The 27,634-nt window shown below is 36.7% G+C and overlaps 1 protein-coding gene across 1 annotated transcript in view; it reads right to left on the reverse strand.

Annotated features, from left to right (window-relative positions):
• Positions 1 to 26,810, reverse strand: part of FGF10 (fibroblast growth factor 10) — an 85,023-nt gene extending 58,213 nt beyond the window's left edge. Inside the window, exons 1-2 of the mRNA XM_009208388.4 lie at positions 26,186 to 26,810; positions 25,397 to 26,094 (exon numbers count right to left, since the gene is read on the reverse strand). Coding sequence (XP_009206652.1) covers positions 25,397 to 25,721 — 325 coding nt within the window. The 5' untranslated portion in view covers positions 25,722 to 26,094; positions 26,186 to 26,810. The remainder of the gene's footprint in view (positions 1 to 25,396; positions 26,095 to 26,185) is intronic.
• Positions 26,811 to 27,634: the final 824 nt, after the last annotated feature.

Below are 27,634 nucleotides of genomic sequence, written 5' to 3' on the forward strand. Positions count from 1 at the left end.
TTGAAAGTAGTTGTTGAATAATGAATGTACTTCTAAATAGTGTCCACTGTAAGTTTTCCAATATTCTACAACGATATCAATTTTCCTGGAGTTAATTTTTGTGAAAAACAGCAGATGAATATGATTACCTAAGTATTACCTATCATTAAAAAGTTTTCATTAGCTTCAGATCTCTAAATTCCCTTCATTGAATTCACTGTTAATACAGTTTTCAACTTGCAATATAAAACATAATTGCTCTTTAAGTGAAAACTTGTATTAAAGTCACTGGTAAATCTCAATTAAACACAATCATTTTTAATGACTAATTGTGAATGTCACCCGGAAACTTAGATAAATGGAAGGAATGAAATGGGAATTTTAACCTTCATAAGGAAATACAATTACACTTACAGTGAAGCAACAGGACTCAGCCATTAGGCATTTGTGAAACCAACAGTAATTTTAAAAATATAGATTGGAAAATTTAAAGGCATTTCAAAGCTTTATGCTCTAAATTTTCTGTTATTTGTACAAGCAAATTTCACCGAGTTTGAAACTTCCCATGAAATGTCTTATACACTCAAGAAGCACCAGAAAAGATATGTTTGTTGAAGAGCAAAAATACAGCATGAAAGATTCATCCACTTTAAATGTGACTTTCCAATAAGGTCATTGATAATATCTTTCTTCATTGAAACAGCCTCTCTACAATATGGAAAAAGTAAATTTTAGCAACCTGGTATTTGTTCTATGTCATTAGGAAATCTATTTTTAACTTAGAGGGTGGGCAATCACTGACTACATATTCATGTGAAATCATTCATTATTTCATATACACTTTCAGTCTCCAGGTACATTTTCCTTCACAGTTTATATCTCTCTTATAACCTTATTTACACAAGTAAGATATCCTTGGATCACATGGTAATGAAGCAACAAGTTTGCACTTGGTAATAAACAAGACTTCCTTATATTTGAATTGCATTGTAGAATTCACTATATATTTCAGAAACCCTCACAACCTGAGGGAGCCCCATAAAAAAAGAAAGAAAACCTTAGGGCTGAGACCCTAACTATCCACCAAGACTGAGGTAGCTGAGACTTTCAAAACTCATCTGAGTTACATTTTCTTCTTTTGAAAATTAAATTTCTAAGAAAAAAAGAAATAGCATTTCTTACTGTGACTCTTTTTAAAGCAAAAGTGGAAAATTACTTTTTGATGGAGAACTAAAGCCCTTAGACATATTAAGAAAATGTATTGGATTATATCCTCTGTGAGGTGACAGGCATTGTCATAATAAAAAAAATGATAACTCAGCAATCTTATGTATATTAATAGGAAGATGCACATCTTATATTTAGAGAATCTCATGATACTTAGTAGTAATTGAATGAAATTATTCTCCCAATATAGTCAGATTTTCTATTCCTCAGCTTACAACAGTTTTTAGTTGTCACAACTGGGAAGGAGGTGTTACTGGCATTCAGTAGGTGGAGACCAGGGATGCTGGTAAATATCGTACGAAACCCAGGGCAGACTCCTATCAAAGAATTACCTGGTTCAAAATAGTGCTGTGGCTAACAAATCTTTATTTAAGATTAAAATGATAGTGCAGTGGAAAGATTACTAATTAGAACTCAAAGAAAGACAATTCTAGTTTAAGTGAAATATGATGAGGTTTCTCACAAACATAATGAAGATACTACTATATATGCTGCCTAATTGATAGTGCTATTGTGAAAACTAAATAACATTATACATGTAAAATCATCTTGCAAACCAAATAAAGTATCAAAATGAATTGAAACACAGTGTGAATCCTTTGAGTTTAAGGAAACCAAGGTAGAAATCTGACAATATTATCTGTGTAGGTGGTTTTTACATAGAATATGTAAAGATTTTAAGTAAGTATTTAAACCCAATTATTTCTCATGCTTACAGAGGAGAAACCAAGGCAAAATGAGCTAAAATGAGAGAATAAGAGATTTGAGTTAAAAAATATATAGATAAAAATAGGTATAGCCAAACACTAGAATTGGAAATTAATGGATATTGTCAACTTTCCAATTAAAGTTATTACTGTAAAATGTCGGCATGGGCGGGAGTTGTCTAAAATAACAAAGAGTGTGATTTGTGGAGAGAGACTGAAGTGACCTAAATGACCTCTGAAAGTTCCGTCCATACCTAAGACCTCCACTCAGACTTTATACCCCAAGATTAGCTGTCAACAGGCTTTGGCATGTTGTCTTGTAGGATTCCAGACTTTGCCACATTCAGGAGCTCACTCTTTAATCAGTCAGCTCATTTTGGTCTCCTCATGTCTCCTTCCTCGTGGTCAATTTCATTCTCAAATAATTTGCAAAGAAAAAAAAAGAGAGAGAGACAAAAAGCTTTCTTTTTGTATTGTTTCTTTCTTTATAAATCCTGATGCTGTAATGCTATTTAAAAATACACTTAGAAAGAAACTCAAAACTTTCTTCTTGCACCTCCCCTTTCTTGCTCCATAAAATTCCTATTCCACTCTGAGCCATGACTAACATGTACAGTATGCTTGCAATGAAAGTGGTTTTTTCCCCTACATGCCCTAACTCCAGATTTTCAATCTTATGACTCTAAGCTTTGATTAAGACTTAGGTTGAAAGTAAGACTCCATTGTCATCCCAGTCTCAGGTCCTTTGCCATTGAAGTCCTTGATTGGAAGATCTAAACTTACTGCATATTATACTTCATTTCAGCATGGAGAACCACAAATAGCTAATGCTACTAAAAGGGGAAAATGCACATGGTTAGAAGGGAGAGAACTAACTACAAATATAGTTAACCACAAATGTGATTGTGTATATCTGGGCAATAAGAGTCAGAGAACATTTGGCTCTTCCTTCAAAGTGCAAAAATTAATGTAAATATGAGAAGTGTTAAAAAATAATATAGTTGGGGCACTATTGACCACAGTTGAACAATTTCTGGGTGCATAAAATTAAGATAAATTATTTCCTTCCCGTTTCTTCCTGTTACATGAATCACCTTTTGATTTGAACTTTTGAAATTGCTCTTCTGTTATTCTGATTATAATATTCCCAGATTTTAGTCAATCCAATGTTAAAAGTTCACTCTCTCACCTCTATATCAATCTATATCAATTATTTCCTTTTTTTTTTTTTTTTTTTGCTATTTTACTTTTCCCTCCCTCCTCTCTAATGGAAACCAATTAGAATAATGAGGGCAAAAGGTTATATATACATCTGGTCCCTGCATTTAACATCCTGCTTTATCTTTTATGCTTTGTTGAGAACAATGGTGAAAGGTGGGCAAGGATACCCCTTTGTATATATTGTCGATGAATTTTTTTTTTAAAGGCATCCCGCATTTTCACAATTTTCCCATATGTGACATCTGAAAGAGCTCAGACATGGCAACATTAAGGAAAGCATTGCTTCTTAGTTTCATGTTTAATTGTCAGAGCCAGGAAAGAAGGAGGTGAAGAAAGAAGGCAGGACTTGTATGGGCTCAAGCTTTGAGGGACTAAGCTGGAGCAGGCATGGCTTTCATTATATTTAAGTGAATTAGTCTGTTTCCTTTAAACAGGAGAGATTAACAAGCTACCAAGGGCCTGCTGTGGGATTCTGACACTTTTAGTGGCTTGTGACATATGATTTGTGAATATCAATTTGCCTTCAAAAGCAAAAAGCAAATCTTCCATTAGTACAACATACGGCAAAAGCTGATTCTAGGTTAGTGTGGTTGAAATTCGTTGGGAAAAGCATTTGCTAAGATGGGGATTTTATTTGATAGTGTCTGGATAATTTTTAATTAATACTTTAGACTTAAAAATAGCTACATATAGATGTGGAAGTTTAATATGAATACTTTCTCTAATAAAAATAATATTTCAAGTTCTGAACTTGGGAACTATGGGAAGATTAAATAAAGAAGAAAATAAATATCAGCAACCCTCGGTTAACTTCTCTTAAAATTTTGCTTTCTTTGTAAAAGAGTATGTCTTCAGGCAGTTGGGCATCAAGACAAATATTTCTCAAACTGCAAGAAAATAAAATAAATAGTATTCCTCATATGTAAGATGGTTAAAAATCTTTGATATTAAACAAATGACATAAGAAATTTCAAACTGAAAGAACTGATAGAAAATGAATTCATACTATAAAAGTATTTTTTAAATGTTTCCATTTATCATCCTTTGAAAAGTAACTACTGAAAAAATCCATTTCTTTTTCATCTGTTTCTTTTTTAGCCATCATGAATTTCAAAATAAAAGTGGTCAGGAGCCAGACTTTTTAACAGCAGGTAAACATTTGTAGATGGCAAGAAGAGATCTTTTTTTGTTCTTTATGTAGGCAAAGTTTGTCAAGAAAGCACAGAATACTCTATGGAAGTTTCCTCTAGCTATACAGTTTAATTTGCTGATGTAGCATAGTAACTAATTTGCCTCTGTCTAATTGAAGGATTTCAGATTAGACTAGTTGCATCTTATCGAAGGGCACAATACTTAGTGATTAAGTGCACAGGAACTGGAGCCATACTACCTGGTTCAAATCCTAGTCTCATCACTTATTAACTACTCAGTGAAGTTACTCGGCTTCTCAGTAGCTTCAAATTTTCCCATCAGTACAGTAGGATAACCTAGTATCCACACCCTAGGATTGTTTTGAGCATTAAATGAGTGTACATATAAAGTACACAGACCTAAGCATTCAATATCATTAGTTATTAAATTATTTTCTCCTATTCTAAAAACAGAACAGAAACAATATCTAAAACCAGGAGCTAGATCAGTAATTAAGACCTTCACCCAGTTTGCATTAATCATTCAAAGAAAGTTTTGTATGCTGATTAAAAAATAAAAAAAGTCTATCTGTTGTTTAAATGTAACGTGCTGATACACAAAGTAATAATAAAAAAACACAGTGGCACATAAATAACACATATGTTGATTAAAACTGAATTGCCTCAAAACCTTGCCCAAGATTAACATAGGGAAACAAGGATTTTTATATAGTCAGTCTAACAGATTATAAAAATATGATTTTAATAACAACTTATTCCAATTTCTAGTTTTTCTCTTCTAGTCCCCAGCCTGCTTCTTCACAAAATGTCAATATTACTAATTCAAAATTTTATTAATTCAATCAGAGTGCCAGGCCCTGAATAAGGACATGAGAGGGTAGGATGGTCTAGGGTGGAGGAAATATATTTCTATTCTACCTATAATCGTAGTCACTAATAGAGGAAAATATATAATAAGACAATTGATGGATGGCATTTTTCAATGAGTAAATTGGGAGCTTGCAATTCAGATTCTTTAATAGTAGAAATAATTTGATCCTTCTTTGGAGCACAAAACATTAGGGCAAAGATGTCTTTGGCTAAGTGCCTCATACAACATAGCACAGAATATAACAAATAATTTCAAACCTCCACACCTCCATGAAGTATTTTGGGATTGTGAAAAATACAACCACACTACTTTAGGTTGTTCAGTAAAATAATCATCTCAGACTAGTAAGTTATGGCCATTGTCAGTGGTTACATACTGCTAAATTCAGCTGAAACTACAGGTTAAGCTTATTAAATGACTTTGAAGCCTTGATAAGAAGAAAAAATATTTTTAAAAGATCTGGATGGAAGAAAGATGCTTCAGTGTGTTATGTGTTGTCAATTTTTTTGTTGCTTTGTTTTTTTGAGACAGGGTCTCACTGTTGTCCAGGCTAGGGTTCAGTGGCACAAGCAGGGCTCACTGCAGCCTCATTCTAAGAGCAAGTGATCCTCCCACCTCAGCCTCTCCAGTAGCTAGGACTACCAGCAAGCACTATCATGAGTGGCTAATATTTTTGGTTTTTGTAGAGATGAGGTCTCCTTATGTTGTCCAGGCTGGTATCAAATTCCTGGGCTGAAGTAATCCTCCTGCTTCGGTCTTCCAAAGTATAGAGATTACAGGTATGAGCCACTGCTTCCAGCCCATGTTGTCAATTATTTATTAATATGTTCATATTCATATTTCCTATGACTTTACAGGAGATATTCCATGAATTATATGGAATATGAATCTGGTATTATATATATTTTGTAGTTATAAAGAAATGTCACTTACACAGACATGAGCCTATAATTTGCATACTCATGAAACACCCAAAGTGGACAGAGTCACAGCTTTGACTATAGTCCCAGTTCCAGTCATCTGAGAAAAGGTCATCCATAGGAACTGAAACTCAAATAATCTCCACAGCTGAAGGAAAGAATTTCTCACAATAGAGGACTTTTTTCTTAATAAACCATAAGACATTAAAGAACTGTTTGAGTTCAAAAGATGGTTCCTGAGGAAACTATAGAATCTCATCCATATTCCTTCCCCATGTTTCCAGTTTTGGAGGCTGGGCTGCAAATTCAAGTGATCGTTTTGAGGGCTAGGTTCCTGCCAACACTCTTGAGGTTAGACACACATATGCATAAATTTCTGTGGCTTAAAAAAGAAGGGAAGAGCTCTCGATCTCTAAAAGTTTGTTTACATGACTGTCATTTGGTGTAGCATCCCCAGCTCTTCCTCATAAATAGCAGTGGCGGAGCACTCTGACATGGTGAGAAAACAGCCAGCTTTTGATGAGTATCATATCTTCTCTTCCCTCCCTCCAGCTTTAGCACACATGCACTCAGACACTTACAAGAGTGAGCTGAAAACTGACCTAATCTCAGATTTATCAGAAAATCTCTTTCACCAAACAGGGAGCATTTAAACTTAAGCGTATGTTTTAACTTACTTTAAAAATTACCTCCTTTTTATAGAATATACTGGCACTTTCTCCCTTTCCAGAATATGTCCAAAAGCAGAAAATGTGCAAACCTGGAATATGTGTATGAAATTCATTCTGCCAAATTTTTCAGATTATCTCAATCTCAAAAAACCTTTGGCCTTTCCTCCCATCACCTCTACACTTAATTTAGTGTTACTCTTAATTTTATTGTTTTTTAGAGATTATTAAAGTTCAGATTTCTTTGTGAGAACATATTTGCCCCTCCCCTCCATTGCCAACTTTGTGCAGTACATCTAGAATGAGACTTTTATAGTTTGCATTTTGAACAAGCACATTAGTTCATTCTGAGCATGTGGTCCATAGACCTAAGTTTGAGAAATATCTGTTATTGACTGTTATTACTATCTATTTCCAATCTGGCTTTCCTCTCCTGCTCCAAGCCTCTTTCTAAATGCTCATTAGAAGGAATCTTCTTATAAAGAGAAATAGGTAGGGTATGGATCTCAAATCAGAATGCACAACTCTGCCTTTGGGCATTCTATCTCCAAGAAAGTTGCAGAAACTTCCTGGGGATTGGAATGAATGAACATATTCATTTATTTGCCTAGTATCAGATAATATAAGTAAAATCCTTGAATGACACTGGGGTTGGTAGAATTGATCCTCATGTGCTCTCTGTGCTCAAGGTAATTCTGGGTCACATTTCTTATCTATTTCCCTTGCGCCGGAGGCCCATTCCTAATTGCACCACCTTTCCCAATATCACAACCATCACCTATCTTCTCAAATTACTATAGTCACAACACTCAGTAGACAATAATTGTTGAGAAGAAAAAGAAGTAAGCTCCATAGCACTCTAAATTAGCAGCTGTTTCAGTCAGCCTCAGCTCCATAAAAGCCCCATTACCCTAAGACTTGACAAAACATTTATCTGCTGTCTGCAACTTCAATACCTCTATTACTGTGAGAGAAACAAATTTTCTGTAAGAGGAAATGCCAGTTTTATAATCTTGTTTTTTTTTTTTTTTTCCAGGCCATAAAAATTCAAGCGATATAAACAAAGATGTTAATAAATTTTAGGAGAGTTGTACTATGTATTATGGAAACATTTTGAGATGTGAGAGGCTTAAAGGTAGGGTGTTAAAAGAATTCTATACATAGTGAGAGAAGATGGATGATAAAAGATGTTAGTTTCAAAGAGTAAATACACAGTAACGTCAACATAAATGTTGAAAAATCCTTCAGAAAGTACTAGTTACTGAAATTTAATTACATTTGCTATGGTTTGAATATTTGTCCCCTCCAAAATTCATTTGAAATTTAATCCCCAGTACGGCAGCATTAACCAAAAGATGATTGGTTCATGAATGCTCTGCCCTCATGATTGGATTAATTCATAATGGATTAATTGATTAATGTATTATCATGGGAGTAGAACTGGTGGCTTTATAGGGAGAGAAAGAGGAACCTGATCTATCACACTCAGCCCCTTTGATGTGTGATGTTCTCTGCTGCCACGGTGCCCTGCAGAAAGTCCCTAGTAGCAAGAATACCCTCAACAGATGTGGCCCCATGACTCTGGACTTCTCAGACTTCATAAGTGTAAGAAACAAACTTTGTTTCTTATAAATTGCCTAGTTTCAGGTAGTCTGTTACAAGCAACAGAAAATGAACTAAGGCAACACTAATTACCCATTTTTAAAAATTGGTCTTCTCTCACCTTTAACTATAAAGGGGCTTCTTTAAATAGGAAAGGTTCCCATTATTTTAGCGCCCATCTTCAGAAAAGGGGCTCTTGGGCCAGGTTAATGGAAACCCTTTGATCAAGTCAGATTGAACGCATAGCCCAAAGGAAAAACAGGCCACTTTTGTGGACAGGTTCTGTATCCAACAACCAAAGTCCTTTGCTTTTGTAGTGCCTCGCAGTCAAGGTATTGTAAGAAAATAAACTATATTTTAAAATAATGTTTTACAAACATATAGTCAATTAAACTTGTTATCCCTTTAGATTCAACTAAAATTTGAGGTTCCATTATAAGCCTGATACTTTATTCTGGATACTTTTCATAGATTATTTCATTTAATCCTCATAGATGGAATGAGAAAGCAAAAGTTTAGAGACTTTTCTCACTCACACAATTCTTAAGAGGTTGGAACTTATATCTATTTGAGTCCATGCTTAGTACTATCTACCACAAGAAACTGCTTTGTTTTTGTCAAATTATCCTTAATTTGGGCAGCACAAAGTTTTCATAGATTCCTATATTACTTTTCTGGGGCAGATATAACAAACTACTACAAAGTTGATGGCTTAAAGCAACGGAAATTTATTCTCTCACAGTTCTGGAGGCCAGAACTCTAATATCTGTTTCCCTTGGCTGAAATTAAGGTGCTGGCAGGGCTGTATTCCATCTAGAAGCTCTCCGGGGGAGCATCCATTGCCTGCCTCTTTCAGCTTCTGGTGCCACATTCCTTGGCCACATTCCTTGGCTCATGGACTTACTACTATGTTCAAAGCCAACAGTGTAGCATCTTCAAATCTCTGCTTCCATCCTCAAATCACCTTCTGCCTTCTGTGTGTATGTCTACTCTCCCTCTGCTTCTCTCTTATAAGGACATTTGTCATGGTATTTGGGGCCCACTTGAATAATACAGGATAATCTCCTCATCGCAAAATTTTTAATCATATCTGCAAAACTTTACCATATAAGGTAATAGTTACAGGTTCCAGGGATTACAGTCTGATATTTTTGGGTGACCATTATTCAGCCTTCTATATCCTACCTAAATTAAAGTCCAAAATCTCATTTAAATAACAACAGTTCTAAAATCTCAAATTGTATAATGTAAATAATGGAATTCAGATATGGATAAGACTCTGGGTATGATCTATCCTGGGCAAAATTATTCTCCATTACTGAATCCATAAAACTAGAAAAAAAGTTATTGGTTCCTAAAATGCAGTGGTGGAACAAGCATAGTATAACAGTTATAAACATTCCTATTCCAAAAGGAGAAAAATGTAAAGAAGAAAGAAGTCATTGGTCCCAAGCAATTTCAAAATCCAGCAGGGTAAACTCCACTAGGTTTCCCAGCCTGGGAGTCACCCTCTGTGACTTGAGGGTCCTGCCTCAGGGCACATGGCTAGAGTCTCTGCTTCTATGCCTCTGCACTTCCTTTGTACCCAAGGCTCTGCACTCATGGTGATCCTTTTTCTTTAAAGGTATCATGTGTTTGCAGCTGAATAGTTTTATCAACTTGCCTGTAGAATTTTGGGAGTCTGACAGCCTTCCTTCAATTTGCTCTGTCTTTGTCTATTTTAGTTCAAGCTGGCAGTGTTTCTGCTGATAGAACATTCTCAAAAACTCTGTGGTCCTCCTGTGTATGTCACAGGGATTCATGCCATGAGAGGGTTCTCTACAGATCTTTCCTAGATAACCTCATCTCTATTCCTGACTTCTGTTGAGGTGGCTGAGGGAATCTATCCATCACATGTTTCATTTCTTCAGCACTATCATAAGGTTATCTAGTCATACCCTTACCCTTCTCTTCAGAGCATGCTTTCCTAACAGTGAATCTCCTAACTTAGCATCTTTTGCAATCTAGGTAGGCTGAGAATTTCCCAAATCATCAAGTGCTATTTTGATTTTGCTTAACAGTTCTTTTTTCACTTTATCTCCTTCCTTTTGAATTTTACCATAAACAGGAAGAAAAATCAGGCTGATCCTTCAACACTTTGCTTGGAAATTTCCCTAGTTAAATATCCAAATTCATCACTTACACGTTCTGTTTTTCACACAATGTAGAACACAGTTCAGCTACATTTCTGTAGCTGAAAGGATTGCCTTTCTTCTAGTTTTCAATAACATACTCTTAATTTCCTTCTGAGCCCTCACCAAAAGCACTGTTAATATTAATATGTCTACCAACATTCTGTTTATGATGTTACATGTATTCTCTAAATGAGGTAGGCGTTCTCTACTGTGCCAAACACCTCCTCCTAAATCCTCACCTTAGCACCTTTTATCTTTATATTTCTAACAGAAGTCTAACAGAAGTCTGTCTAAGGAAATCCAGGCTTTTTTATCATGTGCTTCAAAATCCATACAACTTATGTCCACTATCCACTTCCCAAGCCACTTTCACACTTTTAGATTTGGTTACAGCATGACCCTGATCTAAGTACCATATCTATATTGGTTTCTTATGGCTTCTGCAACAAATTACCACAAAGTTGGTGTCTTCGACTAATATAAATCTATTCTCTCAATGTTCTAGGGACTAGAAGTCCAATATCAAATTTTCTGGGCCTAGAGCAAGGTGTCAGCAGGGTCAAACTCCTCTATATGTTCTAGGGAGACAATCTGTTCCTTTCCTCTTCCAGTCTCCTTGGCTCATGACTCCTTTGTCCATCTTCAAAGACAACAACACTGTATCTTTAAATCTTTCTGTTTCCATTGTCAAAATGCCTTCTGTCTTTTGTGCTTCTACATATGTCTAATCTCCTTGTGTCTCTCTTATAAGGGCACTTGCGATAGCATTAAGGGCCTACCTGCACAATGACAATAATCTCCTCATCTCAAGATCCTTAACTTGATCACATTTGCAAAAACTTTACAAATACAGTAACATTCACAGTTTCCAGGGATTAGAACCTGATGTCTTTGGGTGGTCATTATTCAGCATAATATAGCTACATTTCCTAATATAGGTACACTCCAGGAATCTAGTCCTTAGTCTGTGAAATAAATATACTAAACTAAAATATTTTAATAATAATTTAGTTCAATACAGTCATATTATTATTAAGCCTCTGAGGCCAAGATAAAGTAAATGACCTGCTTAAGATCCACAGTACATATTTTGACACAGACAAGACCATTCTCTTTACTCCCACTCCTTGCAGCACTTTATTCTTCCTCTCCAAAATAATTACTAAGAATTGCTCATTTTTTAATTGCCACCAAATTATCCAAGAATCCAAAAATACAACTCTGAAACTAGAAATAACTGTCTCATAGTCAGTAGGAATTTTAAAGGAGATAAAGTAACTTTTAATATCCACTGAATGTTATCAGTAGTAACCTTAGGAAAACTAGAGAAACATGAAAAATGATTCACTTCATGATTACACATTTTTTATTCAGAAATTTTAATGAATTCAATGAATTTTTTAATTCAGTCTCTTAAATAATGATGACCCTACTAACTTATTTTTCAAGTTCTCAGAATTGTAGAACTTAGAACTAAGTGAAATTTTAAGAGCTAATTTATTTCAACCATCATTTTAGGTAGGTAGCATATTAATCACCTCTCCAGACCAGGTGACTGAACTTTGAGAGTCTAAGTAAGTTGACCAAGATCATGTGGTTAAAAGCAGTAATTTACTTAATAATGTGTAGAAAGAGGACTTATTATATGCCAAATACTATCTTAAGTGCTTGCCTGTAAGAGTCAATGAGGTATGGTTCTTACTCTCAGTAAGTTTTCTGTTTATGAGGAAACTAGATGGGTAAACAGTCAACTAATCAAGTGTGGTGTTGTATTATAATACTAGGTATAGGGTTTTTGGAAGCACAAGTTTTAAGAGGACAGCAGGAAGGTTTCCCAGAGATGACATCTAAGTGAAATTTGAAAAGAAGAGGAGCTGGGAAAGAGGGCCGGGGCATCATTCCAGGCTGAACTAGGAGTGTCTGGCAAGGCCAAACATGAAGGGACAGGGCACGTTCTAGAACTGAAATCAATGTAAAATAGCTATAATTGGCACTGTAGTAAGAAATGAGGTCAGGGAGTTGGTAGGGAGTAAATCATTAGGGTCTTATATGACATGTGAAGGAATGTAGAGATTACATGATATTATATGACATATGACATGTGATGTGATGGTATGTAGTAGTATCTAAGAGGGAACTAGCTTGTGTGGATTTGTGCCTTACATAGATCACACTGATTAAGACTAGGATGGTCTTGTGATAGTACACTGAGACTGAACAGGTATGAATAATGAAATGCCAGAACAAGAGACATATACTGGAACTGTCCCAGGCAAGCAAAGATAGAAGATCAACATCACTAAGACTGGCCTGGTTTTATCCTCAATTATGCTAACTCTATAATGTCAGTCTGGCACAATAACGTTTAGGCCTAATTTTCTCATCTAAACATAGTATGGGCATAACAATGATGATTACAAAATTTTTCTGAAAATCAACTGACGAAAGCATTAATCTGGTGAATTTTTTATTATTCAATGATATTACAAAATTTTTCTGAAAATCAACTGATGAAAGCATTAATCTGGTGAATTTTTTATTATTCAATGATTTAGGGAACTTTTCACATAATGGAATAATTAGTGACAACATAAGTAGTCATGGCATAAAAGAGTAATGAGAACTAACACTGTTGAACTCTTACATGGTGTTAGGTCCTGTATTTAATACAACTTTACATTTATAGTCTCATTTGTAAATTTATGACTCATTCTTCCAACAGTGGTGAGGTGGGTGATATTATTACCTAAACTTAAAAGATACAGAGACCAAGACCCAGGGAGTAACTTGGCCATGGTCACACAGCTACGAAATTTTATAAATAACCCAGATTGTGGGTGTTATCTACACCAAGAAGTCTGACTCGAGAGCTCATAGTGTCAGTAGGGGGGTATAGTTGTATATATGCTGTCTGTATGTTTCTCCTAGTTTGTTTTAAAAAAATACTTACATGTACTCTTTTTCCAGAAAAAGAAGTTTAGCATATTTTGTTTCTTTTTCTGATCATGTAAACCAAGTAAATCTAAGACAATTTACAATACAAATGCTCCCCCCGCCAAAAAAAAAGGCCCACAACTAGAGCAAGAAATACTGATGCTTCAGGTGTTCCTTTTGGGAATTAGATGGAAATTAGAAAACCTATTCACATTGAAATACACATATTAAGAACTTTTGAAGCTCCAATTAGTTTAAATTTTAAAATAATGATCTTTTGGCAAATCAGAAATACGAAGAATAATGTCATTTTAGTGAAGAGCAGAAGAACTACTTCTTTTCCATGTCCCTAGCATAAAATTAGCTCTTTTTTCTTCTAATTAAGCTACAATTTCTTGCTACTTACTATATCTAGATTGTCAATTATAATGTAGATAATACTCCTTTGAAATATTCTTCCACTTTCTTTTTTTACTTCAAGAAGTAAAAATGAAAAAAAAAAAAAGTAAAGGGCAAGTTTAAATAAAAATCATGTCAATGTAATATCTTGCTGGAAAGTTGAGATCCACAAATATGAGGATAAATTTACAAACTTCCCTTTCACATGATACCACCTTCTACTGTACTTTGCTTTGTCTGTCAGAAGATGCCCACCTGCATGCAAACTTTCTGTTTCCTGCCTGTGATTTCCTGAAAACTTCATGTTTGACTTCACACCCACACACTTCTGTGCCTTCTTTTAGAATATTCTTCCTTCTCTTGTTTTATCTCTGTCTAGCTAGAGTTCCTTATCCTCAGTGTGACCCCCTGATGTCATGCATCCCTCCCTCAGTTAGAGACTGCTGTTTACTTAAATTCTGCCCTGCTTCTTGGCATTGCGTACAAACTGCCTTGTATGTTCTTTCAACTCCCTGTGACAATCTCTTCTTTCTACTTCTAGACTGCAAATGCTTTAAGGGTATAAGCCAAAAAGGTCACAGTAATAGGATAAGAAACAAGAAACAACTACCAACTTTATGAAGAACTAAGTATCTGTGATAATGCTGGCTCGAAACTGTAAGTTGAAATATAAGATTTATTCTGAAATATTTAAAAATTAAGAATTACTTTTCTTTGTTGCCTTTTATTCTGTAATTATCAAATCTCCATGGTTACCTATTTTGCTATTCTTTTTTTTTCTTTCTTTCTTTTAACCATTTACAGCTTGTGTCCTTGAGAATATCCATCTTCTATTCTTTATTTTAAGCAGCCTGCTCTCTCCTCAAGTTACCTTCAGTTTTCAAATACAGGTTGAGTATCCTTTATCTGAAATGCTTGGGACCAGAAGCATTTCAGATTTTGGATTTTTTCAGTTTTTGAAATATTTGCACATACATAATGCGATATCTTGGGGATGGGACCCAATTCTAAACACAAAACTAATTTGTGATTTATATACACACAGCCTGGAAGTAATTTTTAAAAATATTTTAAATAATTGTGTGCATTAAACAAAGTCCATATACATTGAACCATCAGAAAGCAAAGGTGTTACTACTATCTTAGCCACTGATGTAGGTAATCTGTGGTTATTTGGCATCACCCTCATTCCTGACTCTGAATTTAAATGCTACTGATAAGCAATCATTTTCTTACACTTATTCATACATAAGTACTTAAGAGTAAACAACATGACATACCACTATTACAGTGAAAAAATAATGTGTTCGGGGTAATTAGGCAGCACAGTAGCATCACCAGAATACCTATATCAGCTGTTAAGCAACAGCAGCTAAAGGGGGATGGGAGGATCTTTTTTCCCCTTAGGGATGCTGAATAAACTGTGCTTCTGTGTTTGGACTGTGATCTGTTATATGAGGACAGGTTTGGAATTTTCTACTTGTGGCATCATGTCAGCACTCAAAAAGTTTTGGATTTTGGAGCATTTTGGATTTGAGATTTTTGGATTAGAAATGCTAAATCTGTTTCTTCTACCAGTTTCTTGAAGAACCAGGCCTCTACTTTTCCCCAAAACTTCAGAACATTATGAATATTACAATTCCAAATCAAATTTCAGGTAGTTCTATTTTGAGACGGAGTCTCGTTCTGTCGCCCAGGCTGGAGTGCAGTGGCGCGATCTCGGCTCACTGCAAGCTCCGCCTCCCGGGTTCACCACATTCTCCTGCCTCAGCCTCCCAAGTAGCTGGGACTACAGGCGCCCGCCACCTCGCCAGGCTAGTTTTTTGTATTTTTAGTAGAGAAGGGGTTTCACCGTGTTAGCCAGGATGGTCTTGATTTCCTGACCTCGTGATCCGCCCGCCTCGGCCTCCCAAAGTGCTGGGATTACAGGCATGAGCCACTGCACCTGGCCAATATTTCCCTTTTTAAACAAAAGCCAGGTATATTTCTCCTTCCCGCCTCTTTCCTCAATTCCAGCATTGTTGAACGCCACTTCATCGAATAATATAATTGTTGCTTTCCTGATGTTTTCACCCTGAAATAAGAGGAAGCTTCATATTTACTTTTTCTTTATATAGTACCCTTTTGATTAAGGCTTATGATGTGCCAGGCACCATTAAGCTGTGTGTGTCAATTCAGATTTCAAACTTCTGCCACATCCAGCCTCAGTGTGCCTTCTCTGTACTTCTTGAATGAGACACCAAACTCTCCCTTTGCAGTTCCCTTCTCACCTCTTCAAAAGGCTTCTCTAGCTGTGCTCTTTGGAGTAGCTCCCAGTTGTTTCCTAGTTTTCTATTAAACCACTGTACTTGTGTCGTTGATAGCACTCACCTCAATTTTTTATCATATCACCTCTCGGTTAACTTGTTCTTTGACATTTTCTGTGGAGAATGTAAGCTCTATGAAAGCAGAAAGACCAACTTTTTTCAACAATGCATTTTTCAGTGCCTCACGCACTATCTGACACAAAGCAAGCACTCAAATTTCAGTTGAATGAATCAATGAATGAATGTAAGATCTCATTTCATCTTTACCATGTAGTAAAAAGGTAGGTATTGTTAATATCCTTGTTTTACTGATGACAACTTGCCCAAAGTTACCAATTCTTATCTCGCAGTTTGCCTACAGGTGTGCGACTTCAAAGCCCGCTTTCACTCTGGGACTATACATTTTATCACTTTGAATCAAAGCGCATACTTTTAATCACTCTATCATACCTCCTCTTTAGCAGGAATTGGGACTTCACTTTCCTTACTTTGATAGCCTGACTGCGATGACTTCTGTGGGACTTCTCTTAGATCATAGGTTCTCATTTCAGTTAATTTAACATCCAGTTGAATGCCAGGGCTTGGGTTATATTTCCCTCACACCTTTCTTGTCATGTCAGCCCGTTTGCAGTGCTACTCATTAGCTTGATCTCTTTCCTGAGAGTTCAAAACCCTTGTCTTCATCACTCCAGCAAAGCATCTCCTCCTCCTTTCACAGTATGTATCTAAACACTCTAGGGCCTCTTCTCTTTTTCTACTTTTCCTTCTGGCTTCTCAAAAGTTTCATTATGTGATCTTTACCGTCTTTCTTGTTTCCTGGATGTCAGCATATTTGAGCTCTAAAACACTATTTTTGTTCATCAGGTTTTTATACTATAATGTGATTAACATCACTAACACTTTTCTTTTATACTTGTGGAATCATATCCTTCTGCAGAGATATTCCCAAAAAATGATCCCCCAAATCTGGTAATTACTGCCATGAATACCATTATAAATGTATCTTACTTTAGATCAATAGTATGTAAATCAGTGTCATATGTTACCATTTACCCCATGTTACAGAATATTAATTCTTCTTTTAATAATTCTGTCAGTAAATTAAAGTTACTTAAAATTTGAAAACAATTGTAAAAACAAGCTTGACTTTTATTATTATTATAACAGATAAATTTAACGTATTTATCTATTTATCTCAATCTGACTATTGAGTCAGATTCTGCATATGATAAACTTAAATCTAATTCATCAATCAGTGCCAAAAAATTCTTTCTTAGGAGAAGTATATGAAAACACTTACGAAATTACTTCAGATTCTAACTCCTGTTGGTATTTCAAAAATTCCTAGTAAAGGCATATGCATTTCTACATTTGTTTCATCTGACATATGTATACATATTTTACATTGTTTCCTGATTTAAAAACAGTTTTATTGAGAACCTAGGTTTTATTTTTAAAAGCCACATATATTTGACAGGGGTACACAGAGAAGCTTGATAATCTAAGTGCCATTCTGGAAGTTGGGAATATCAAAGACCTCCAAATCAGCATTCATTTTTTTAAAAATAAATGATAACTAAAGTAGAAAAATAGAAGTGTTCAGGCTTCTATTTTCTGCACCTGTAATCCCAGTGCTTTGGGTGGCCGAGGCTGGAGGATCACTTGAGCCCAGGAATTTGAGACAAGCCTGGGCAACATAGTGAGACCCTGTCTCTACAAAACGAACAAACTAACAAAAATCATCAAATTATCTAGGCAGGGTGGTGCATGCCTGCAGTTCCCACTGCTTGGGAGGATCACCTGAGCCCAGGAGGTTCAGGCTGCAGTAAGCTGTGATTATGAGTGAGACCCTGTCTTTAAAATAATCTTCACTTTCTTTCTTTTATGGTAGTCCAGACAAAGACAAAAAATGTAAGAAAAATGGCAAAGTAGCTAGTAAGTGTTACATATGCAAATAATTTAAAAGAAAATAGGAAAAGCAGGGAGAGGTATTGGGAGCAAAAATTTAACTTGGAGGAAAAATGCAGAATGATGATCTAGTAATGGGATAATCAGCACTCTGAAGGGGGCTCATCTGTGGTTTGTCCACTTCACTTACAGCAAAGCTTAAAAGAAATTGACCTGGAATGCTGGGATAAGAAGGAATTCACTACAGAATTGAAATGAGAAGATGGTCCTGATGGAGTACATTGAATTTACAGCATTGAAGATTTTTATGCAAAATAAAAACAACACTATCAGTTTTAGATGCTACGCCCTGAATGTCACCTTGGGTGCCAAGTAACACTCATGAATGACTTTCCCTGGCCTTAAAGGTATGTAGCCAGTTCTGAAACCAGAGAAAAGTTATTTAAAAAAAAAAAAAAACCCACAAAACCAAGGAGGTGAAAATAATGGAGTGAGGAAGGGATGGTAAACTATTAGGGATTTAAAATGCCTCAGAAGCAGGTTGTCACAGACTGACTCAAAACAAAGCTATTAGAAAGAAGTCAATGAGCCTTGAATTGTAAAGACTCTATGAATATGTCAAGTTGTCCTCAACATAGGAACAAAAAAGGTTAAGGATGAAATAACATGTCTGTTTATCAGTAAAGTATGTTAACACAAGGTCCTTGAAGAAAAGTAATAATAATAATTATTATAGAAAAACATTAAAAATACCTTTTTAAAAAAGTTCTAAATCTTGTGGCAATCCAACACTATTCAGAGTTAGATGGAATTTAACCCACCCTATTCAGAATTAGGTTCTAGTTGTGGTGAAATTATTAGGTTTGTTTAGTTGACAATTCTTTGAAATTTGGGGTATATCAAGTTAATCAATACTTTGCCTTCTATTAGGGTTAGATGATTCATTAATAGCTCAATGACATCATTCCTTGCAGAAAGCGTGCCAAAATTTTGAAAATCATTCACTAATAATGCACATACTGACAGAATGGGTATAGGTAAAGGTGGACTGGTTTAGGTTGAAGAATTATTAGGTGAACTATAAAATAAGGCAATGCTTTACTGCCAGCACTATGAATCTATCAGATAGTAATTGGATGCACGTGTTAGCAGCAGTAAAAAGTCACTGTCCAGTTGTCCACCTTACATGGGAATCTACTCTGAGTGTCTTCTTTGATTTATTGTGCCAATTAGAACACAGCGTTCAAAGAAAGAACACAACTGATCTGATTTAAAAGCAAGGGAGCCTTTAAAGCCATTATTTTGTGGGTGACCTGGCTCCCTTTTAGATATCTTGAAACTTTCTATTTGTGTAAAATCTATACAAATTAAGTACTGAGTTTTAAACTGATTCTGTACAATGTCAACATTTTGTATTCATTAATTCAGCATCAGGGTGTCACTGGTGGCTTTCCAAGATGCGGGTATATTTCCTTTCGCTAATTTTAAAGGTGCATTTCTAAGCTATTCTTTGTTATACTGACTGAATGGCACAGATAAAGGTAACATGCACTGAGAAGAAAGAGCGCTGATTACAAAATAATGTTTTAAATCTGGAAAACAAAGTAATAAACACCCTTGGTCAAATGTCAAATGTAAATTATCTTAGATCATTGCAATATACCATGAAAGATTTAAACACTTCTGCATAAACGACTTGAGACAAAATGAATTTGATTACATGTCTATATTGTGATAAAACTATATTAAAATTATATAAACATGAATTGTATATTCCATCTTTTCTATAAAATAAAATAGATTTGTTATTTCTGGAAGGAAAATTCTAATATTTTCCTTACTTATATTAAGCAAACATCAACTATTAAGGTTGACAGATGAGGGAACAGTAATACTAAAAATGTCATCTGAATTACTCTTGATTGCAAAGTTTGCAAAATTAATGTTAAGATAGATTAAAATCACTTTGAACTAATACACATATATTACTCTTCTTTCTGAAGCATAATAAAGAAATATCATTTGCACTACAATGTCGGATAAGCATATAGACATTAAGGCTTAGGAAAGATGTAGTTATTCACAGGCAGCTCATAAATGGGAGGAACATTAGTTCCATTTCAAATGAGCTGTCAAATTTTTTTCCACATTTTTTTTGGCTTGTGGAAAGCTAGACATTTGGATAATAAATGGAGTTTGCTTCTGAACATTAAAGTAATTGTATAGAAATTTAAAGTGTTCATTCATGTTCTACTATAAGTCCTTTAAATTCTAAAGAAATGCAGCTTTTCACTCTAAACTGGATAGTATAAATGTAGAAGAAACTATGAAGACAGTGGAGTTTATTTGATCCTATAAGACACGCTTCTTCCACTTCTTTTTCTTTTGTTAAAATTCTGTGCCTAAATATCATTTTGAAAACACTTGCTTTTAAAGAGTCATTCACACCTTTAGGTAATAGGTTACTGAAATATCCAAGACCTAGAATTTGGTGTCTCTGAATTCTCATGCTCCAATATGGGCATGTAATTCCTGACAACTGTTTCCTTAGATTTCTCCTTGTAGGTGGTTATAAATCAGGTTTATGAAGAGGAAACTCTCTTGAATTGTGCTTTTTTAATAGATTTATGATAAATCCTTCAAATTGGAGGTTCCATATGGTAGAAATGCAGTAAAGGTAACAGGACAATGTCATGTAAACATTAAATACAGTGTCTTCCACCTTCATAAATCCTCAGTGCTCATGATTAAATGCTGCCGGTTATAAATTATGCAACCAAATTCTAGAAACAACCACAACTGAAATAAGATACCAGTGGAAGCCATAAACTGTCTATAGTTTTTCTTCACAGAAAACTCTTGTGTCATTATTAGGGGATAATTTTTGAGTTCCTATTTTCCTCAACAATTATTTTTTCTCACTTCATTTAGCTTCCTACAATAAGCTCTAGTCCTGGTTAAAAAGTAATAATCCCAGACAATAATCTGTCATTTTATATGGTAAAGTACCTTTTGATATGCAGGTTTATTTTAAAATTTTCTTAATATGTATAGCTTAAGTCTCTAAGATGTCGCCCTTTTTAGAGTCATATATCAGAAGTTTCTACAACAGTCCAACTTCTCACAGGTATTTACAATCAAATTATTTTATTACACAAGGCAACAATTAAACATTTGGTCCTCAGCTATAAACAATTGCTATATAAAATGACATTCATGGATTTTTCTTAAATAGTCATGTATTCCTAATGACCTCTGTTAACATAAGTGAGATTGATGTATGTGTATTTTGTATGTATCCGTAAGCAATTATATTCCCAAATATCAAAAGAGAGAGTTTACCTAGAGAATATACTAGCCTTGTTTGATATCATGTGGCCACCTACAATGACACGTTTAATGTATTTGTTTTTCTGCAATTGTCATTTTATTTCTGTTCCAATTTATTTCTAGAGAACGGTGTTCACAGCAAGAAGCAGGTAAGGATCTGGATAATTTGTTTTTTAGAGATCTCAGGTGTCCAATTCTAATAAATTGATATTAATGTTGGAAGTAGCAGAAAGGTACAATAAGAAAGGAGAGATATAACCAATAGGCTGGGGCTTGAATCCTGGTTCTGCCCATTTCTAGTTGAATGACCTTGGACAATTTACTTTTTTCAGTATTAGTTTTCAAATTTGAAAAATATTGATAGTTATAGGACTATTATGATTATTGAATGAAGTGTGTATTTAAAGAGAAAGCATATACAGCATACTCTTTACATATTGATTTCTCTATTGCCTTCCATACTTCTTTCCTAGAAAGGCCCAGGAGCCTTTTTTGTGACTTTCCCTTTTTGGAATATCTATTCTTAATTGTCTCAAGTTTAGGTATACATTTTCCTTTCACTAGATCCCTCTTTTCTACAAATGACAACCATGGGAGAAGCTCACAGCTGTTTTACTCACATCCAGAAATAAGTCAACTGGTCCAACTTGCAAGGATACCTAACAGCTGTATCCAGCCTTTCTAAGAGGTCAGAACTAAAGCCGAGTGGTAAGGTTTCAAGGGCAAAGCTCAAGATGTAAAGAATGATAAAACAAAAACCTCAATGAGCCTACACATATCTAGTGACAGATACACCACAGCTATTCTAAATTATTCAAGCTTTCTCAGACTTCTAGCAGGAGAAAAATAATTCATGTCTGCTCTCTTTATTCTACTCTCATATCATGGCAAAGAAGCAAACAAAAAGTATAGCACCCCCCCTCAAAAATTATAATAATCACCCATATAGAGAAGAACTTTGTTAGTATATGCGGTCTTTTTAGAACCATCTCATTTCTGGGAACTAGCTTTGAAAGTAGAAGTTAAAAATGATTTTGCAATACTTATGGATGATTGTCTTACTTTCCTTTTGCTAGCATTCTGCTGGCAAAAAGCCAGTAAAACAGTTTTTTAATTATCCAGGACATCAAAAACATATAACCTTTTAGATAAGCTGTTACTGCAATTTAGCAGCAATAATACTAGGGTCAAAAGTAACAAAGAAAATTAATCTTCAAATAAGCAAACCTCAAAAGAACAGGTTTGTGTATTGAGAATAATTAATAACTTGTTTAGGCAAATATTACTGAAATGTGGTTTATGGAAAAGGAACTGACACTCTTCAGAGGTTAGAGATCCTAGTATTTAACAAGCTACCATTTAGTGGACGGCTGGCTGGCTACCCTGTAGGCATGGCAAAAATTTGTTCACATGTTATTATGCAACATTTAGACAATATCTTACTACCATGTAGTTCAGCTGAATCAGTCCAGTTGGAAATTGTAGCAGCATTTAGATTACCTGGCCACATGTGAAATTAAGGCTTTTTCAATCTCTAATTTTCACTTGCTATGTTTTGACACAGATGTTCTTGGAAAGCCTAAATTATTTATGATTTGACAATATTTAGTGGAGTGAACCCCTCCCCTTTCACTTTTAACCATTGATTAAGATTGCATTACCATATAAGATATTTAGCTTGTCATTATAACAAATAATATATGTTATCACACAGAAAATAAAATATTAGTATATTTTGGACAGTTAGGATGGAACTTTTCTACACCCCTTTTATACAATATATATTGTATACTTTTCTTCTTTGCAGGTAGTTCTTATTGTAAAGATGAAATTCAGTTTCTACTGTGGAAATCATTTTACTATGCAACTAATCACACGTGATTATGATTCTAGAAAATAGTAATTTAAGTTGTGTTAACTAAAACAGCAGATTTGTTCTTAAGTCATATTATAAAGACCTTTAAAGTATAGCACAAACATTTGTTAAAAAGAAAAAAGTTTGCTCAAAGATAACACTCTGAAACTTTATCATATTCTTTTGAGTTTCCTCCATGAAAAATAAGAAATCAGTCCATCGGAATTTCTTTTTTTTAAATTTCCAGCTCACTCTGTCTAGCCCAATGTTTGGATAGCTTCTTCCCCATCCTCCTAACTGAATGACATCACAACTATTTTATTTTAGAAGAAAATAAAGTTTTTAAAATTTTAATCAAAAACCTTAAAGGTTATATACATAGGATCTAATGAATTCAGGTAACAAATGACTTTTAAGCAAAAATAATTGTCATCATTATGACATTATTTCAGCTACTTTCTATGAATCAGGTAATGTAGTACTTAATTATCTCTAGTATGAAACATAAAATGAAACATTTTAAAAGCACTTCTACACGTATTTTTATTACTTATAAACATATTGTGAATTTTAGTAAATAGAACCAGTGGCTGAGGAGGAACAGAAGTTAATGTTGAGTGTGTGTGTATCCCCACAGAAGAAAACTAAATTCTTAATTATTGTAAATTTGTATTCAAAAATAAAATGCTAAATTCTGGTCAACTGTCATTCCCATTAGTACTTGGTACTTTCTAAACCAAGGAATCTTTAAATGGTTGACTCATGTATTTAAGTTAGCTGACAATCTATGCTTAGAACTCCTGAAAAACGAACACAAAAATGTCTCCTTTAAAGGTGACTTGGAATTTACCACTGAGATAATGCCAAATGGTCACTAAAGATGTTTAAACATCATTGTCTACTGTTTTCAGTGTGCCATTACAAAGTCTTGGGTTCCTTTCACATAATAATCAACAGGGGATGAATAAGTCTCACCACTTGAAAATAACTGAGAAAGGAAGTCAACAGAGTAATCTGGCTTTGCTGGGTTGATTCAAGAAGAGACACAATATCCACCCCTCCTCTTCTAGTTCTCTCTCCCTCAACCAGCCCACACCCCTGCAAGAAAGAAATAAGGGAAAGAGAGAAAGAAGGAAAGAGAGAAGGAAAAGGCAAGAACAAAATCTAGGGATCCCAGGCATAATTTACACTGAGGAGAAAACGTCACACTGTAGGATAAACTATAGCCATGGAAACAGACTTATGACTTTTACTTTGAAAATAAAAGAATGACAATGAAATTTGTGTGAGGTCTGTGTGAATCCAGCCCCAGATGTTTACAATGCTGTAGTAGTATGGCTCTGCAATATGAGAGCTTTCAGAAGAAACAGTACAACAGGACACCACGAAGCAGTGCATACGCTATTGACAATGCAGACATGAGCATCATGTTACCAAGAGAGAAGGCAGGCAGAAGACAAATAGCAGCGGTGGTGCCTGAAAAGCTAACTTCATGGACTGCAATCACTCAAACTAACATAAGGGACGCAAAACAAAACAAAACAAAAATCAAAACCAGAAAAATGCTTTTCCCTCATATCTAGAGGTGCTGGGGTGAGGGGATGGGGGTGGGGAGAGAGTGGAATTGATTTTTCTTTCTTAAATAAAGTTCCCACAAAGCCCCTATAATTGACAGCGGATGATTATTTTCAGCTTGAGGAGCCTGTCCCAAACTCTTAACAAGATTTCCAGGGAAAAGAAACAAAATGTGTTTACTTGAGCCATTTCCAGAAGGAAGGAAAGAGAGCTCTTTGGAGGAGGTGGGAAGGGCGGTGGAGAGAGAAAAGGGGCATCTTTGCACTGCAACAACTCTCTTGAGCGCCCTGCGTGGTCCGGCGAGTGACAGGCTGGAGGGAAGGGGTGTATAGGGCGGCAAGGGGTGGGGGATGTGGAGGGAGCGCGCTTAGGGGAGGGGATGCGGCAGCACAATGTATACACGCGGCGGGGGGGCGGGTGGTGAATTAGTGTGAAAGTATTCCACTTAATCATTTTACAGGGGTTGGGGACGTAAATATTTAGCTGGCCACATCTGGAAGAGATTTTTCCCCCCCGTGTGGGCTGGGGGTGGATAATTGGAAGGAGGGGAGCACGCATTTGTTACTTACTGTACGGGCAGTTCTCCTTCTTGGTCCCGCTGACCTTCCCGTTCTTTTCAATCTTGAGAAAGTACTTGGTGAAAGAGAATAGCTTTCTCCAGCGGACATCTCCTTGAAGGTGATTGTAGCTCCGCACATGCCTTCCCGCGCTGGAAGGAGAGGAGAAGGAGGAGGAAGAAGAATTGGTGGTCTCTGGTGACACCATGTCCTGACCAAGGGCTTGGCAGGTGACAGGGACGGAAGATACCAAGAACAGCAACAAAAAGCAGCAGCAGCAGCAGCCTGGCAGGTGGGGAAAGGCTGAGGCACAATGTGTCAGTATCCATTTCCACATTGTACTGAAACTCTCGGCACTGGAAATTGTCTCATCAGAAGGAACATACTGGAAGGGTAAGACCTGGTGCAAGGCAAGGAGAGAGTTCGAGGTGGTGGCTGCTGGTTAGCTCCCTCTGGGCGCGGATCTGGCCAGAAGTGAATGCACCAACATCCATAACTCCTTGGAAAAGCCGGCTGCCTCCCCTCGCTCCTTTCTGGGATCCGCTGCCTGCGCCTCTGGAGCCTCCCGGTGAATGGTGGACGTGGGTGGCCGCAGAAGCAGGAGCTGGTGGTGGCGGTGGTGGTGTTGGTCACAGCGCTCTTCGCTCCCCCAGGAGTTACTTTGTTCTCTTCTTTGCTCCTTTCTTCACCATGTTAGATGCCAAAAAGGTCTGAAAAACAGATGACAGCACGGTGAACAAAACCCAAGGGAGGTGGGGTGGGGAATAGGGGGAGATATTTGCGCCCCTCTGCGGTTGGCACCTTCTGGCCTCTCTCTGCGGAGCCCCAGCCTGCGAGCCGCTTCTACAAGTGTATCCCTTTGGAGTTGTCAGAACTGCAGGCAGCTACCCAGTCGCCGTTGTTTTCTTCCCTCTCTTCCCTTCTGTTTTTAGTGGTGCCTGCCGATTTGAAGGCTGCCGAAAGCCACTTTTTGTTTTGGGGGACGGCGGCTGATGTTTTGTATGGCCCTATCCCCCACCCCCTTCCTTTGGAAAGTCCGCTTGTAAACAGGTTGAAACCTGGAGTCTAAATGTCAGTGATTCTAAGCCAGAGGTGGGCTCTGCCTCTGCTGGTCAAACCTCATTTGCAGGGGTGGAGAAGAGGGGGGAGGGGGTCAACCGGCGGTGGGACATCTGAAACCCTACGCTGCTGGGAACGCCAGGGAGAGGGAGGGTGAAAGGGGCAGAGAAGGGGGTGGGGGAGCAGGGGAGCGAGGAGAGAGCGCGATGCCTTTGCATCCAGCTTGGGGGCTGCCAGGTCCCTTCCTCGCAGCTGCTGTTGCGGCCGCAGCCGCCGCCGGCGCCTCTAGCTCTGGCAAATTCGTTGCTGAAGCGTCCTGCTCGCAGCGCGGGCCACGGCGCTGACGGTATCCTCCAGCTTTCCGAATTTTGCTGTCTTCCAGCCTGAACTAATCCCTTCTGGGGAGCCCCTTTCTCACTTGTTTTCCAGCGTAGGATCTCCTCCCCCCACCCCCATTTCTTTTGGCAGTGAAGTACTTGAGAGCCACCTGGAGCCTGATGCTTGGCTGACTTTTTCCCCCTTCTCACTCCCAGAAGAGGAGAGGGCTGGGAGAAAGCAGAAGATGCTGAGGATTTTAAACCCTCCAGAGCAGCAGATTATAAACTGATCGGAGCGAGTACAGAAAAGGAAGACATAATTAGCGTCCTTTCCTCCTCTGCTGCCAGCTTCCAAGGAGGTCTCCTCTTTAATGAATCACTGATTTCTCGCTTCCGTTGCTGAAGTAAAAAGTTCACACTTTGGCCCTTTCTGCCTTTTAAGCTCAGGGAGATTTATCGTCACCCTTAAAAGTTGCCTCTCTCTTGGCGCAAATGAAATCAGGGACCCAAATAACCGATTTCTAATTGCTAACATGAGCCCTTCACTGAATCACGCGTGCACTTCAAAGCAAACGCACTTTATGGCGACCGCAAAGATTTTACCATACAATTTGGCTGAATATTCTGCTGTCTGTTTTCTTTTCTATGCACTTTCCTTTGCACTTAGTCAGAAAGTGGCGGTTTTTTATTTTTATTTTTTTAATTTTATCTATCTTCACATTTTGTGTTTAAAGGGCTCTGTTTTACAATATCACTGCTCTAGGAGTCTTCCTCTCCTTTTCACACTCTTTAACGCCACTCCAACTCCCTCCTTGCTCGCAGAAACTAGCTCACAGCCCAGGTATTGACAGAACTAAGTCCAAGGCTAGGGAGC

This window comes from Papio anubis, chromosome 5 (assembly GCF_008728515.1).
Source record: "Papio anubis isolate 15944 chromosome 5, Panubis1.0, whole genome shotgun sequence".
NCBI classification, from domain to species: Eukaryota; Metazoa; Chordata; class Mammalia; order Primates; family Cercopithecidae; genus Papio; species Papio anubis.